Source organism: Rutilus rutilus, assembly GCF_951802725.1.
Source record: "Rutilus rutilus genome assembly, chromosome: 8".
NCBI classification, from domain to species: Eukaryota; Metazoa; Chordata; class Actinopteri; order Cypriniformes; family Leuciscidae; genus Rutilus; species Rutilus rutilus.
In genome coordinates, this window is record NC_140222.1 from 16,650,314 (window position 1) to 16,664,448 (window position 14,135).

At 35.9% G+C, this 14,135-nt stretch overlaps 4 protein-coding genes across 4 annotated transcripts in view; 2 read left to right on the forward strand and 2 right to left on the reverse strand.

Moving 5' to 3' along the window:
• The window catches only part of LOC311295608 (uncharacterized protein), a gene marked incomplete at its 3' end in the record, with an annotated part of 334,919 nt that overhangs the window by 279,414 nt on the left and 41,370 nt on the right, over nt 1-14,135 (reverse strand). The window lies entirely within an intron of this gene.
• LOC311295867 (elastase-1-like) overlaps nt 1-14,135 on the forward strand; it is a 304,045-nt gene that overhangs the window by 257,590 nt on the left and 32,320 nt on the right. The gene's annotated exons all lie outside the window — the stretch shown is intronic.
• Nucleotides 1-14,135, forward strand: part of LOC311295859 (uncharacterized protein) — an 85,207-nt gene that overhangs the window by 68,076 nt on the left and 2,996 nt on the right. The window lies entirely within an intron of this gene.
• LOC311295862 (uncharacterized protein) lies at nt 633-12,318 on the reverse strand. The gene is made up of 4 exons (XM_084417399.1): nt 12,182-12,318; nt 11,648-11,971; nt 903-1,187; nt 633-823 (listed from the first exon to the last, which is right to left on the reverse strand). The coding sequence occupies exons 1-4, from the start codon at nt 12,228-12,230 to the stop codon at nt 669-671; spliced, it is 813 nt and encodes a 270-aa protein (XP_084273525.1). The 5' UTR covers nt 12,231-12,318; the 3' UTR covers nt 633-668.

Here is a 14,135-nt window from a genome sequence, read left to right on the forward strand (position 1 = left end):
TCTCGAATGCATCTTGAATTCATTCAATCATGTTTGACAATCAGTAAAGAGTCGCTAAACAGCTTTTATATTATAGAAAAATACATAGAGTAAAAAATCTGGAAAGCTAATATTTTTCCATACTCTAATTTCTTTTCCCCATACTTTTCAAGAACTGGAAATTACTCAAATCAAAGTCCATTATTTTCTATACTTTTCCAAACTATGTAGGATCCCTGCATCTAAACAGTCTCATATGGAAAAGTCGCAAAAGGCCCAGTGTGAATCTCTTGCCATATGAGCCCATAGTACTGAGTTTTTCCTCGCATTCAATATGTATTTTTAATGCTTTTGTTTTTATGTTTTTATGTCTTTGAGCATTTGATGCTTTGTATTGATTATACATTATTGTATTATATTGTATTATTGATGCTAAGTGTAATTATATAATTTACATGATATGTAATACAATTATGTAATTGACCTTTACTTTGAGTCTGCAACTTATCATTCAATAATACAAAAATAACAGAACAACAGAATACAAAAATAGATCAAATTTGATTTGATCAAATTAATTAATAATCACTTAAATTACATTTATTCATGAATGCAACTTCCTCAAAGGATTTCTTTTAATATATTGCCTTCAGTCATTTAAGAACATCTCCACTTTCCTGAGTATCTGATTAATCAGAGTTTGATGGTGTTTGCTCTCTCTTCTTCTGTTGAAGACTTCTGGATCTGAATTCATAAACCAGAACAGCAACAGTAGCCACGCCCACCAGAGCAGAGAGAGCCAATCGGATCACAGCTTCAGTAAAACCACAACAGTGGATACTGGCTTCAGAGAGAAGAAATAAAGAACTTAACAGATATGATTCACTTAGTTTGTAGAATAAAATATATGTCTGCTGACAAACCTGAACTTGTCTTGCAGAGTTGAGTGATGTCCAGATGTGTGGTCTGGTTGCTGATGGGATTGTTCAGCACACATCTGTAAGTGTTGTTATCCTGATATTCCACCTCCAGAGGTAGAGAGAGACTGATGCTGAGATCAGACACACTGATGCTGGACAATACACTGATTCCTTTGTACCAGGAGAGAGTCACATAACTTACATCCACCACTGAACACAGCAGTGAACAATTCTGGAACAGTCTGAGAACGGAACAGTCCGTGCTGATGACAGGAACTGGCAGACGAGCTGCAATATATTGGAGAATACATTTAATTCAGTGAATAAGAGTTCTGTGATATTTGTTGGTTCATTGATACTTAACATTGATTTCAATTATCATTTTTTTTAATAAAAAAAAATACTGGGAACCGTCCCAAAGTAGGTTTATTGTACTTTGCTTATTTCTGTTTCAGTCCGTCTCAAGAGCACGTGCACAGAAAGCTGCCTGAGGAACAGATTGAATTCTCTTGCAGTTTATTATGCAGCTTCATAACTCGTTTAAATGTCAAGCACGTCCTGTAGTGGACAGCATTTTACTACAGTCAGGTTTCATGATTAGACTTATTTTGACAGTAAGGAGGGTGAAAGCACACCACTTTAAATGAAAGGAATGTGGCAATGCTTCAGTCATTTATTTGTTTTATTTTCATTAAATTACTTCATCTTGTTAAATGTTTAATTAATTGCATCCATTAATGCGTATACACACTGTTTTCAGAGGATTGTATGCAACTGTTCAGATCCGATTTGTGTGCACATGCAGCTCTTAAATTTTCCAGAATATCTGCATTGGTTTCTTCTATGGCAATGGCTTTAGGCATACGCCAAAAACAACAACAATTCTCAAATTACTTTAAATAGGGAGGAGTATATTCTTTTCAAAATAGTTTATTAAAGGGTCCCATATTGTAAAATGTTCTGGTTGATCCCCTGAGAAAATATAAAAAAAATTCAGTTTTTAGAAACATCATTAGATCACTAAGCCATGATGACATATTAGGTTGATTGTGTGATTTCCACTCTATGAGAATCCTCCTTCTAGCTATTAATGTAGCAAAAGCCAGGGCATTCTCTTTATTTTTATCTATTTGGAAGTCGTCACCTCTTACTCTAAACAGTGCCATTATTGGGTTAGGGTGAACTCTTTATTTAAAAGCTGAGTTTAAAATCTCAAAGACTGAAAACCAAAAATTGTCTCAGTTTAGGACATTGTAAAGACCACCCATTGGCCCAACAACGGAATCCAATGGTGGGCGAAGGTATAATGCATGTATGTCTTTTCAGTGCTCCAGTGAAGTTCACTTAATTTATTGGAATTTAGTTTCAATATTACTTTAGTTCTATGTGAAATTTGACTCCAATTTCAAATGATAATCAAATTCAGATTGTGTTTCTGATAAAAAAAAAAAAAATCATAAATATTGATTATGATTTAATTTAGATCTTTGATTATTCCAAGCATTTCATAATTTCAAATATTCGTTCATTAAGGACCCAGTGTCGCTTTGAGCGAATGTGCGCTCACGATCACAGCTCGCCAGTTCTGAAATAGTCAGAGGGTGCAGTGTAACTGTTGAGGCAAAAACAAGTAACTAACAAAATAGCATCAGGCATAAGAGACATCAGGATTCAAATTGTCCTTAAAAGATATTTATTCTTGCAAGAATGTTCCCAGTCTACCCACAGTCCAGCTGCAGGCAGAGTGAGACTCAGAGCAGAGGTTGACCAGCTACTTTATAGTGTTCTATTCAAAAGCTATCTCCTACAGCCCCCACTAAACAAAATAACAAAAGGGACCCCCCCTTGAACCCTTCACAGCACAAGGAACAAAAGGGACCCCCCTTGACCCCTCCCCAGCACGGGAATCTCCTTACCTCTGAAATCTCACACACACACACCCTGCAGCTGTATCAATATCATAAAAGAAACTCAAAATACAGCCAAAGAACGCATGGCATTCGTTTGTTAAATCGTTGAAAATAAAATACAAAGAAAAGATGAATTTTTCCACAACCTAAGCGGCCACTCACTGCTGACCCGTAGGTGTAATTTTTTATAATAGTTACAGCGTACACCATGCTAAGTCAGAGATAGTCAGAAATCAGAAGGTCTAATTAGGATGTGCTCCATGTTCCATTCGTTAGTGCCTTAAGTGTGATCTATCCTGGACAGAGATTTGTGGAAACACCAGACTGCACATTAATCTAACTATAAATAATGATTTCAGAAGAATGCAGAATAAATCAAGGTTTAACATTTATTTGTCAGGTAAAAATGTATCATGCCAATTGTAAGGACCATCCATTGGCCCAATGACGGAATCCAACGGCCTGGCGAAGGTTTAAAGCGTGTATGTCTTTTCAGCGCTCCAGTGAAGTTCACTTAATTTATTGGAATTTAGTTTTAGTATTACTTTAGCTCTACGCTTAATCTGACTCCAATTTCAAATGATAATCAAATTTAGATCGTATTTCTGATTAGAAAATAATCTAATTAATTTAGATCTTTGATTATTCTGAGTATCCCATATACTTTCAGTTATTAATTAATTATGGACCCAATGCCGCACAGAGATCACGTCGGCCAGTTCGTGTTTCTCACGGACACAAACTTGTTAATTCTGATTTTAGTCAGAGGATGTAGGGTTTGCTAATACCTCTAAAGTCGGTTGCCTACTGCTCACTCGAACAAGAGAGTGTAGTTTAATTTAGCCATTTCCATACAACTTGCTAAATCAGTGATAGACAGAAATCAAAAGGTCTTCAGATGACGTGCCTACTGCTCCGTTCATACATGCGCCTTTAGTTTGACCTACCTTAATTAAGATTTGCGGTAGCACCAGCCTCCTTAATATATTAAAATAATAATTTCAGAATACTTCAGAATAAATCAAGATGTAACATTTATTTGTCAGTTAAAAATGTATCATGCCAATTACAGAAGTAAATGATTAAAAGCCAATTCAGAAAATACATGACATCATTTACTCAAAGATGACTCTAAAAGTAAGCAATGTTTTCCTGACAGAGACACAGTAATGTGTCAGGGCTCTCCAACCGGAAAGCACTGAAACATCACTATGGGGGATGATCCTGGTAAAGAGTCCCAAAGATTGCTCTGTCCCCTCGCCTTAAATACCAGATCAGAACAAAAGCAGGACAGTGTCCTGTGCTTTGTCTTTGCTATCTGCTGTCCAGGGTGCATTTTATGGCTTTATTGCAGGGTGCGTTTTGTTTTAGCAGGAAAATCAGTTCTTACACAATTACACAAGTAAATTATTAAAAGCAAATTCAGAAATAAATACATGACATCATTTACTCAAAGATGACTCTAAAAGTAAACAATGCATTCCTGACAGAGACATACAGTGGTGTGTCAGCGCTTTCCAACAGGAGAACACTGAAAGAGCCCTGTATGGGGGATGCCTCCTGGTAAAGGGTCTCACAGACTGCTCTGTCACCCAGCCTTAAATACCCAGACCAGAAGAAAAGGGTTATACCAATATTGTTTAGAGTTTGTTTTGGGTCAGTTCATGCACCCTGGGGGGGGGGGGGGGGGGGGGGCACCTGGTTTCTGGAGATATCTTGCAGTGACATCACCCAGAGAGGAGAACAGGATTCTCCTAAATTCTCAATCTTTCTCATTAAACCAACGACTGCAATGAAATTAAGACCATTTTACCAATCGCACCGAGACACTTAAAATGATACCAAACATGAAAAGGAAAAACAATAGATTCACAAGATACATATAAAGACATTCTTAGTGACTTTTAGTGGCTTGTGGAGGAGGAGTGCAGAGATAAGGAATGGGAAACCGTTTGGACAGGAGTGTCCTGTGCTCTGTCTTTGTTATCTTTTGTCCAGGGTGCATTTTATGGCTTTATTGCAGGGGAGTTTGCAGGAAAATCAGTCCTTACAACATGACCAAAACATATGGGTTAAATCTCCCTTTGATGCCTTGCAGCGGTCACACGTTTCATTTATATTTGGGTACAGTTTAGCCAACTTTGTTTTAATGAATACGGTAGAGAACTTTCATCTGAATCAGATTGAGTCTTGCACAAGATGAAGTCCCGTTACTCGATCAACAGCTCTATCCCAGTCTTCAGATATGTCGATTCCTAACTCTCCTATCCATTCTGTTTTAATCTTTTCTATTGATACATTTTGGAACGACATGATCAGGTTGTATATTTTTGAAATAAATCCCTTAAGGTGTGAAGGGACCCTCAGAACTAAATCTAAACATGACTAGGGCAATTGTGGAAACACAGAGCAGTGGGCTTGGATAAAGTGACAAATCTGAAGAAATCGAAAAAAATCTGAGTATTTAAGATTACATTTTTTAACAAGATCATTGTAAAAAGTATTATCAATAAAAAAGTCACCACATTTAACTAGGCCTAGGTGCTGCCATTGCTTGAAAGTATAGAGTCTAGCTTGGCAGCCGGGAAAAGATGATTATTACATATGGGGTTCACCAAGGAAAAATCTGTGAGTTGAAATGCTTGTCTTAACTGGTTATATATTTTGAGAGTCGAAATTACAACTGGACTTGAGGAGAATTGCGATGGTGAAAATGGTGACTTCATTGTAATCAGCACAGCAAGTGATGTTGACTTGCATGATTTAGCTTCCGCTGCACACCAGTCTGTAGGTGGAGACAATAAACAACTTTTTGTAAATTTGCTTCCCAATAGTAATTTAACAAATTCGGGAGAGCCAATCCTCCATCCTTTTTTGGTCTCTCAAGAAGCTTTCTACGTATTCTTGTTTTTTTTTCCACCCCAAATAAAGGAAGACAGCAACCTATTACTTGATATATAATAATAGATCGTCAGCATATAAAGAAACTTTATACTGATACTCATTCTTTTAATACCACTAATAAACTGTGAGGTTCTGAGTACTGATGATAGTGGCTCTATAGCCAAAACAAATAGCAAAGGGCTAAGGGGACAACCTTGCCGTGTACCTCTAGACAGAGAGAAATACTGTGAGCATATTTTATTTGTGATTATGGCTGCCTTTGGTTGATGATAAATCAGGCAAATCCAGGAAGTGAATTTTGAGCCGAATCCAAATTTGTCTAACACAGCAAATAGATAGTTCCATTTAACTCTGACACTGATACAATAATGTACCGCCCTTCGGGATCTGAAATCATTCCAGATGCAGTAATTAATGATTGCTGCACCCCTAGCCCTATGGTTAAAACTGGAGTGGTAGACCTGGCCGACCCAAGTTTTCCTCAGTCGGTTATGATCTTCAGTACGTAGGTGCGTTTCCTGTAGAAAGGCTATTAGAAAGACTATGTGCTACGCGAGTGTCTCTGTAGCACACAAGCGGGACTGGAAACTTGCCAAAGTCTCTGTTAAAGCATTCACCGATGCCTGAAGTGGCACCATCGACTCTTGGATCAGAGCTGAGATGTCTTCTTTTATCGAAGCTCGTTGCTAACTTGCTAGCTAAACTGGTTCTCGTTATTGGTGGGGCATTTGCTGGCGCTTTGTTCTTATTCATCTCGCTGTATCAGTGCGATAGTCGCAAGCACCACTTCAACACTTATAAAACATTTTTAGACTGCTTAAATTGCGCTATTTAACACTAGAAGTGCCAGAATTCCATAACTACTAGAACTGCCACAAGCGGTCATTTTGACCGCTAGATTCCAAACTAGGCTATATCTTTAATGATAAATACCCAATTGAGAGATTAATGCATTTATTGTATTAGGATGTCTTTTAAAAACAAAACAACACCAAACTGTACATTTAAAAAAGTTTAATTATACATTTATAAATACATAATATCCGTAGATGTCCTAATCAAAATGACGGAGTATGAAAACCTATGTTTTCTTGTTTCTGTTCGATCGCGTCCGCGCCCACCGACACACACACACACACACACACCATATTCTAGCATTGCAATCTTGACATTGCAGCCTGTTCATTATAGCCATAATATAATAATAAAATAGCCAACCTAACATATAAAAATTCCACTGCTCTGTTTGTCAGTAGCAATTCGTACCATTTTGCGCATGTGAAGAGGATGATTTTTTTCCGTCGATACTGGAACGTGAGTGAAGTACAAAGCCTATAATAAAGAATAGTTTACCATTCAAATACATCGCAAATGTTTAAACATTTTGATTCTAATTAGAGAGTTATGTGACGTGAGCCTAACGCCGCTTACTTTCACTTTCGCTTATAAAGTAGCCTATTTCATTTTGGCTTGTTTATAGTTATTTTTTTCATTCTTGTTCTATTCTGAATATCATTACATTTAAATGATTTGTTGTTGAATATGTTTAGTGTATTTTTTACCACATTTTATTGTTGTGTATATTAGTATAGCCTATAATAATACCGCGAAATTCAGTGCGGTCAATATGACCGTCTATGGCCGAAATAAGTAAATATGTTCATTTGTTTTTTTGCCTTATGTGTAATTTATATGAAAAACATTTTAAATGAAAATACAGACACTTTTAGGAAAAGTCAGGTACCAGCAGGATTGTATTTATTTTTTCAACAAAGTTATTGCAGATATAAAATTCAAAACGGTCAAAATGACCGCCATGGCAGTTCTAGTGTTAAGTGTACTTTATCAGAAACTGTCAGGAGCTCTGCCGACACGCGTCTGCACCTCACATTGCCAAACCGGAAGTTCCATGATGTTTACATTTTACGTGGAGTGAAAAAGTCACATAGACCAGGGGAAATCTAATCAGAGCTGTCAGACTGAAACAGTTTTCCAGAAATGCGATTTGAATAGAATTTAAAACCATATATGGATGTAGTTTGAAATGGATTTGTAAAAATCCCGCACTCACTCACATCATCAACACCTCTCTTCACACTGGTACCTTGTGACACTGTAAAAGCCCTGCACGATGCTCACTTAAGTAAAAAAAAAAAAAAAGGTATATGTATATGTGCCATGCCAAAATGTTTATCGTTTATTTTTCTTATCTGCATGTATGTTGATTTTGAGCATTTGCCTACAACAGATTTATGTTATGTTTGCATGTGCCTTACAAGTTTCTAAGTTGCCTTTATATTTTCAATACAATGTTGTTTGGGGTCTTTGATGTCTTTGCAATCATGCTGTTTTTATATAGTACTTTTGACAAAGAGTAAAAGGAATCAATAGTCAACTCCCCTTGTGATAATGATTCAACCCTTTATGAAGAGTTGAAATTGTTATAACCTTTCCCACAGCATTTAGGCAGACTCGTGTTTGGGTGTCTAAGGTGCAACATCTAGCTGCCTCAGGGATCAGTGCTTGGACCACTTTTCTTCTCCATCTACATGTCATCACTAGGATTTGTCATTCAGAAACATGTTTTTTACTATCACTGTACTACTAGCACAACCCAACCTCTCATTCCAACCAGAGGATCTGACGGTAGCTGCTCACATCTCAGCCTGCCTGACAGATATTTCTTGCTGGATAAAGGACCACCACCTTCAACTAAACATTGTGAAGACAGAGCTGCTTGAAACACCTAATTTATATGAATTAAACTAATGTCAACTAACAGTTGACAATCACAGTAACAGTTTACCATGGTTTTTCACAATAATTTAAATAGCATAAAACTAGTTGATAGATGAGCAGGGTTGAGGGTTAAGGACAAAGCTGGGTAAACAATCCTAAATGCTTTCCTCTTTAGATTTCAAAACATGACCAAAGATATTACATTTCTTTGTAGCCAGAAATTGAAGACATTCTTTAAAAAAAAAAAAAAAATGTTGTTTTTTTTATTGTGAAATAGTAAATAAAATTATATCCGCAGGTGATTTACTTATTAAAATGCCCAAATATAACAGAAATTTTGGCTTTATGTTTTTTTAAAACATACATAAGTTGTCACATTGCAGGCAGGAATGAAGTGGAGAGTGAATCCAATCGCAAGTACTTTAATAAACAAACAAACAAACAGGTAAACCAGGGTACACGACAGAACACTCAGAACAGGAACCAGGAACTCAGGACGAGAGCAAGGAGACAACAGCAAACGCCACAACATCAAGAACTCACAAGGACTGAACTAAAACACAGGCTTAAATACAAGGGAACACAAGCTAAACAAGATAACAAGGGGGCGTGGTTAAACAAACACCTGGGAAGACTAATCAACATAACGGGGAACAGCTGAACATGGGACAAGACACATGGCAGGATCACATGACAAGCAGGGAATTACATGATGACAGACAAGAACAAGGAACAAGACACAAAACCCACACCGTGACACAAGTGTCATCCGTCAAGACTATTAGAAAAGTGTGTTCAGATACCCTGGACATCTACATAGCGAGCAATAAAAATATTGATAAACTCTGCGACCAATAAAAACAAAAATGGTGAAAAAGGACACCCTTGTCTGATGTCCCTGCTAATCGTAAACCGGGGAGAAACACCATTCACCAAAGATACATTGCTGAAAATGTTTATGATTCAAACATAAACTCATGCTCAACCATGTCAAAGGCCTTATAAAAGTCTAAAAATAAAAGTACTGCCTTATCGTTGATCAATTTTTTATAATCTAAAACATCTAAAACATGCCAAATACTATTTGCTATATGCCTACCTTTCATAAAGCCAGATTTGGAAACTGAGACAATTTCTTTAAGCATGGTTTTTAATCTATTTGTGTAAAGGGAAGCTAACAATTTATAATCCGAATTAAGAAAAGTAATTTGGCACCAATTATCTAAATACGAAGAATCTTTGTTAGGTTTTGGGATTAAAGTGAATCAAGCCCTGCTTCATGGATTCAGTCAATTCACCTTTCTTTACACAGTCTTTAAAAACTTCCAAACATCTTCAATATATTTACATTTTAAATCAAGAATTTCAGAAGACAGGTTGTGAAAATAATAAGCTATTTTGTGTATTATTATTAAAACCATAACCAAGATAAAGAAAAAAATCCCCCAGAAGAATGACAGCAATCCATCTTCTCTCGGCAGAAGAAAAAGACTGCAGAGTGGAGCCACTAAAATTACAGTCGAATAAAATCAAAACTCCAGCGGAGTGATTAGTACCATGACAAAATAAGACCTTACCTCCCAAATGATTGTGCCAAAAAGTTTCAAAGGTTTCAACTAGCTATATAGCTTACCTATATAATGCTCTTGCATATTTATCAGCTTTTTGCAAATGTCAGTACAATTATTTTGCCAATCAAAAGTTCTTCAGTCAAAAAAGCAGTGAACGTCGCTGGCATAAAGCGTTTAACCTCCAGCGTCGTACAAAAACATCTGCTAAGCCTGGACACCTGAAGAAAAATGTCCATTATGACCATCTTGACATTCTCCCTATCTTCCTCCAGCATACCTGAAATCGTCAGATTCCATTGCCTCTTGTATCCAGCTCATCCACTTTATCCAATAAGCGTTTGTTTTCTGCAGCCAGCATAGACAGCGGAGAGTCCATTTTATCAGATTTTTAACAGCTGTTTGTTCAGATATTTTTATCAACCGCGTCAACCCATGTTGTGAGATCAGAGATGAGGGTGGAATTTGATGCAACCTATTTCTTGATCTCCAGAAGTTTTCCTGCTTCTTATCTTACCCAGTCTCTTTATTGCTTCCAGAAAGATGGAATTTGAAGGATCTGAGGCCGGGCGTCGAATGGTCGTTGAGGAAATCAGGAAAAATGTAGGAATTCACAAAACACAGTAGGCCTATCTTTGATGTATTGGGAGCGTAAACAAACTTATCAGAGCATTGAGAACAAAGAGTCTTCAAAGGGGAAAGAAAAAGGAAGCTTTGCACAAAATTCAGGAAAGAGCCGAGAAATCGTAACATACACCGACACCATCTTGATTCAATAGGCTCTGAAAGAATCACAGCACTGTCGCTTCTGCTCTGTTCCTGCGATGCTCTAATCTGGCTGACTCTATATCTTTGACCATCTCTGCTGCGAGCAATTGGTAAATGTATGAAATTTCAAAGACCATGTAACATGATATAGGCCTACACCAGGTTCATTCAGAAGGCACAAGTTTTTCTCGCGATACAGTTAGGTTACGTCCTGAGAAAACGTTTTGTTATTTTGAGATCACGAGAAAAATAAGTTGTGATCACGAGAAAAAATAAGTTGTGGTCACAATATATTTTTTTAAATAATAAAAATCCATGGCCTCTTAGGGCTTCCGTACTTAACATAATTTTTTATATATATTTCTGTATTATGATAATTTCACATTGAATCTCCAAATTAATTAACAAACAACATAACTTTTAAAAAAATGTCTTTAATGGAATAATTTTGTATTATTACTACGTATTATGAATGAAGGCCAGTATCACCACCACCAATGCTGAAAGGCCTATGTCTCTACTAGGGATTTTTTGCCTCATTTTTAGCCATTAATTAGCCATTCAACATTGCAGTATCATATTGTTTTTGTTATTTTTGACCCACATAATGTAAACAGTGCTGTTTTTCAAGTAGGTTTAACAGTAATATTCAGGTAGTCAGGTATATACAGAAACTGAATAAAGTAATTACATGTAAAACACCACAGTCTTCTCTGTATAAATTACAATAAAATATATTAATATTAATATAATACAACATTCATAACACACACACACACACACACACACACACACACACACACACATATATACACTAAGTATACAGTATATATATATAGGGTAGTAATTTTCTACTCACCATAGACAGTAAGATTGAATGTGTTGAGCGGAGTCAGTGATCTGGTGCTGGTTACTCTATAAACTCCAGAGTCTGTGGTTCTGATGTTTGAGATGGTCAGAGATCCAGTCTTCTCATCCAGCTGCAGTCTGTCACTGAATCTCCCATCAGGAAATTTTGTCATATAGTTATCTCCTTTGATTGTAGCTATAAGACTGTCGTTGTGTACAGTTTTCCTTCTCCACATTATCACATCTTTTGTCTGTATTTCAGTATCAGAGTTTAGAGTGACAGAATCTCCCTCAGTCACTGACACTGACTTCACTTCATCAACACCAAACACTCCTGAGAAACACACAGAAATATTCACTCAGAATTTGGAGGTTTAACAGATTTTATTCATTTTTAAACCATTTTGTTCATTTTGCACAGTAGTAGTTGAGTATGTTTATTCTGATACATTTACAAAATATTATAGATGGAAACATTTCAGTATACGAAATAATGTGCAGGCAAACAAACTATAAAGAGAACTGAAGGCATAAAAATACTAACCAGTCAGACTCCAGGACAACAAACAGAAGAAAATAAACAAATCAAACATTTTCTTCAGTATAGTTCTCTAAGTGGTTACACAACAGAAATATTATAATAATCAGCCCTGGCACTCTTGATAAACTCAAACGTGTTGCCGGTCTGTTGTAAAGTGGTTTAGTGAAACTCTGCAGTCAGTGTTAATACATTCCTCCAGAAGCACCTCCCACACAGACGGACCTTTTTCAGTAATTATTTAAGTGGAACAGTTAATACTGATTTATGTCCTGCCGACTAATTTTACACCATTTTTTTCTAAAAATGGAATTAATCTATTATTTATTAATTTGTTGATTGAAGCATTCAATTAAAGTTATGGGGGCAAAAATCCCCCAATAATGAGTTTTTATACTGATAACATGATGTAGTTAAGCAATATCAGGAGCACTATTTTTGTCTGATTATCAGCATGATTGTAAATGTGATGTGATTTTGATTTAATAACAGATTGATAAATTAATATGAGCCTAAATCAAACTTTGCAGACACATATTGTCTTTTTTTGCTCCTTCAATGAAAATAGCTCAAAACAAAGCAACAGCAGAACCACAGCAAATGCTATTCCACACAACCCATACACAAAAGAATTATATTTGAAATATATTTTCTGGGTATGTTTTGGAATATATGCAAATATTTGAAATTGGCCCAATAAATATATTTCATACTTATATTTCATATATTTTTGTTATATTTCAGAATATATTTCAATGTATTTGGAATATATGCCACATATATTTTTGACACTTTTGGGGACCCGTACAGAAAAAAAAATACATTGAAATATATTCTGAAATATAACAAAAATATATGAAATATAAGTATGAAATATATTTATTGGGCCAATTTCAAATATGTGCATATATTCCAAAACATATCCAGAAAATATATTTCTTTTGTGTATGGGAAACTCCATTTCTGAAAATCAGTGTTCATCAAAGGGGAAGCTTAAAGGTCTCCTTGCACTTTTCCAACAAAATAAAAGCACAATGGATTAACTTTCAAAAGCAAAATGAATTTTTTATAATATAATATATATAATAATATAATTATGTTTTTTTAATGAGTTCTCTGTTCTTCACATTCTTCTTATCATAGATCAAACAGTGTCATTGTGAGAAGTCATATACACTTTCTGAAGGGAGGAGTTTCTTCACACTGAGTGCAGAGTTCCATTAAACCACTTCTCTACAGTCCAGCAGCTTCATTCCTTTAGTTTCAAAGTGTTCAACAGTTTTGAGACCCGTGTCAGGACCCGATTATTATTACAGTTCTGTTGTGAAACTGTTTTTTGAACTGTTGAAGAAAATGTTTATTTTCATCTTTTTGTGCTGGTGTCTGACTGGTAAGTATTTCTATGTCTTTGCTTCTTGTCATTTGTTAACAAACATAATTCTGTTATTTATTATTTCCATAATTTATTTTGCCTCCTATATTTTCCAGTTGTATCAAACTAATGTACTGAAATACTTTTGTGTTCATGCTGTGGTCCCTTTCAATGAGTATACATTAAAATTAGTGCAGAGAGAATCTTTTTATTTATTTATTTATTTATTTATTTTTTACTTTTATTGAGTGAATATTTCTGTTTGTTTCTCAGGAGTGTTTGGTGTTGATGAAGTGAAGTCAGTGTCAGTGACTGAGGGAGATTCTGTCACTCTAAACTCTGATACTGAAATACAGACAAAAGATGTGATAATGTGGAGAAGGAAAACTGTACACAATGACAGTCTTATAGCTACAATCAAAGGAAATAACTATATGACAAAATTTCCTGATGGGAGATTCAGAGACAGACTGAAACTGGATGAGAAGACCGGATCTCTGACCATCACAAACACCAGAACCACAGACTCTGGACTTTATAAAGTCACCAGCACCAGATCACTGACTCCGCTCAACACATTCAATCTTA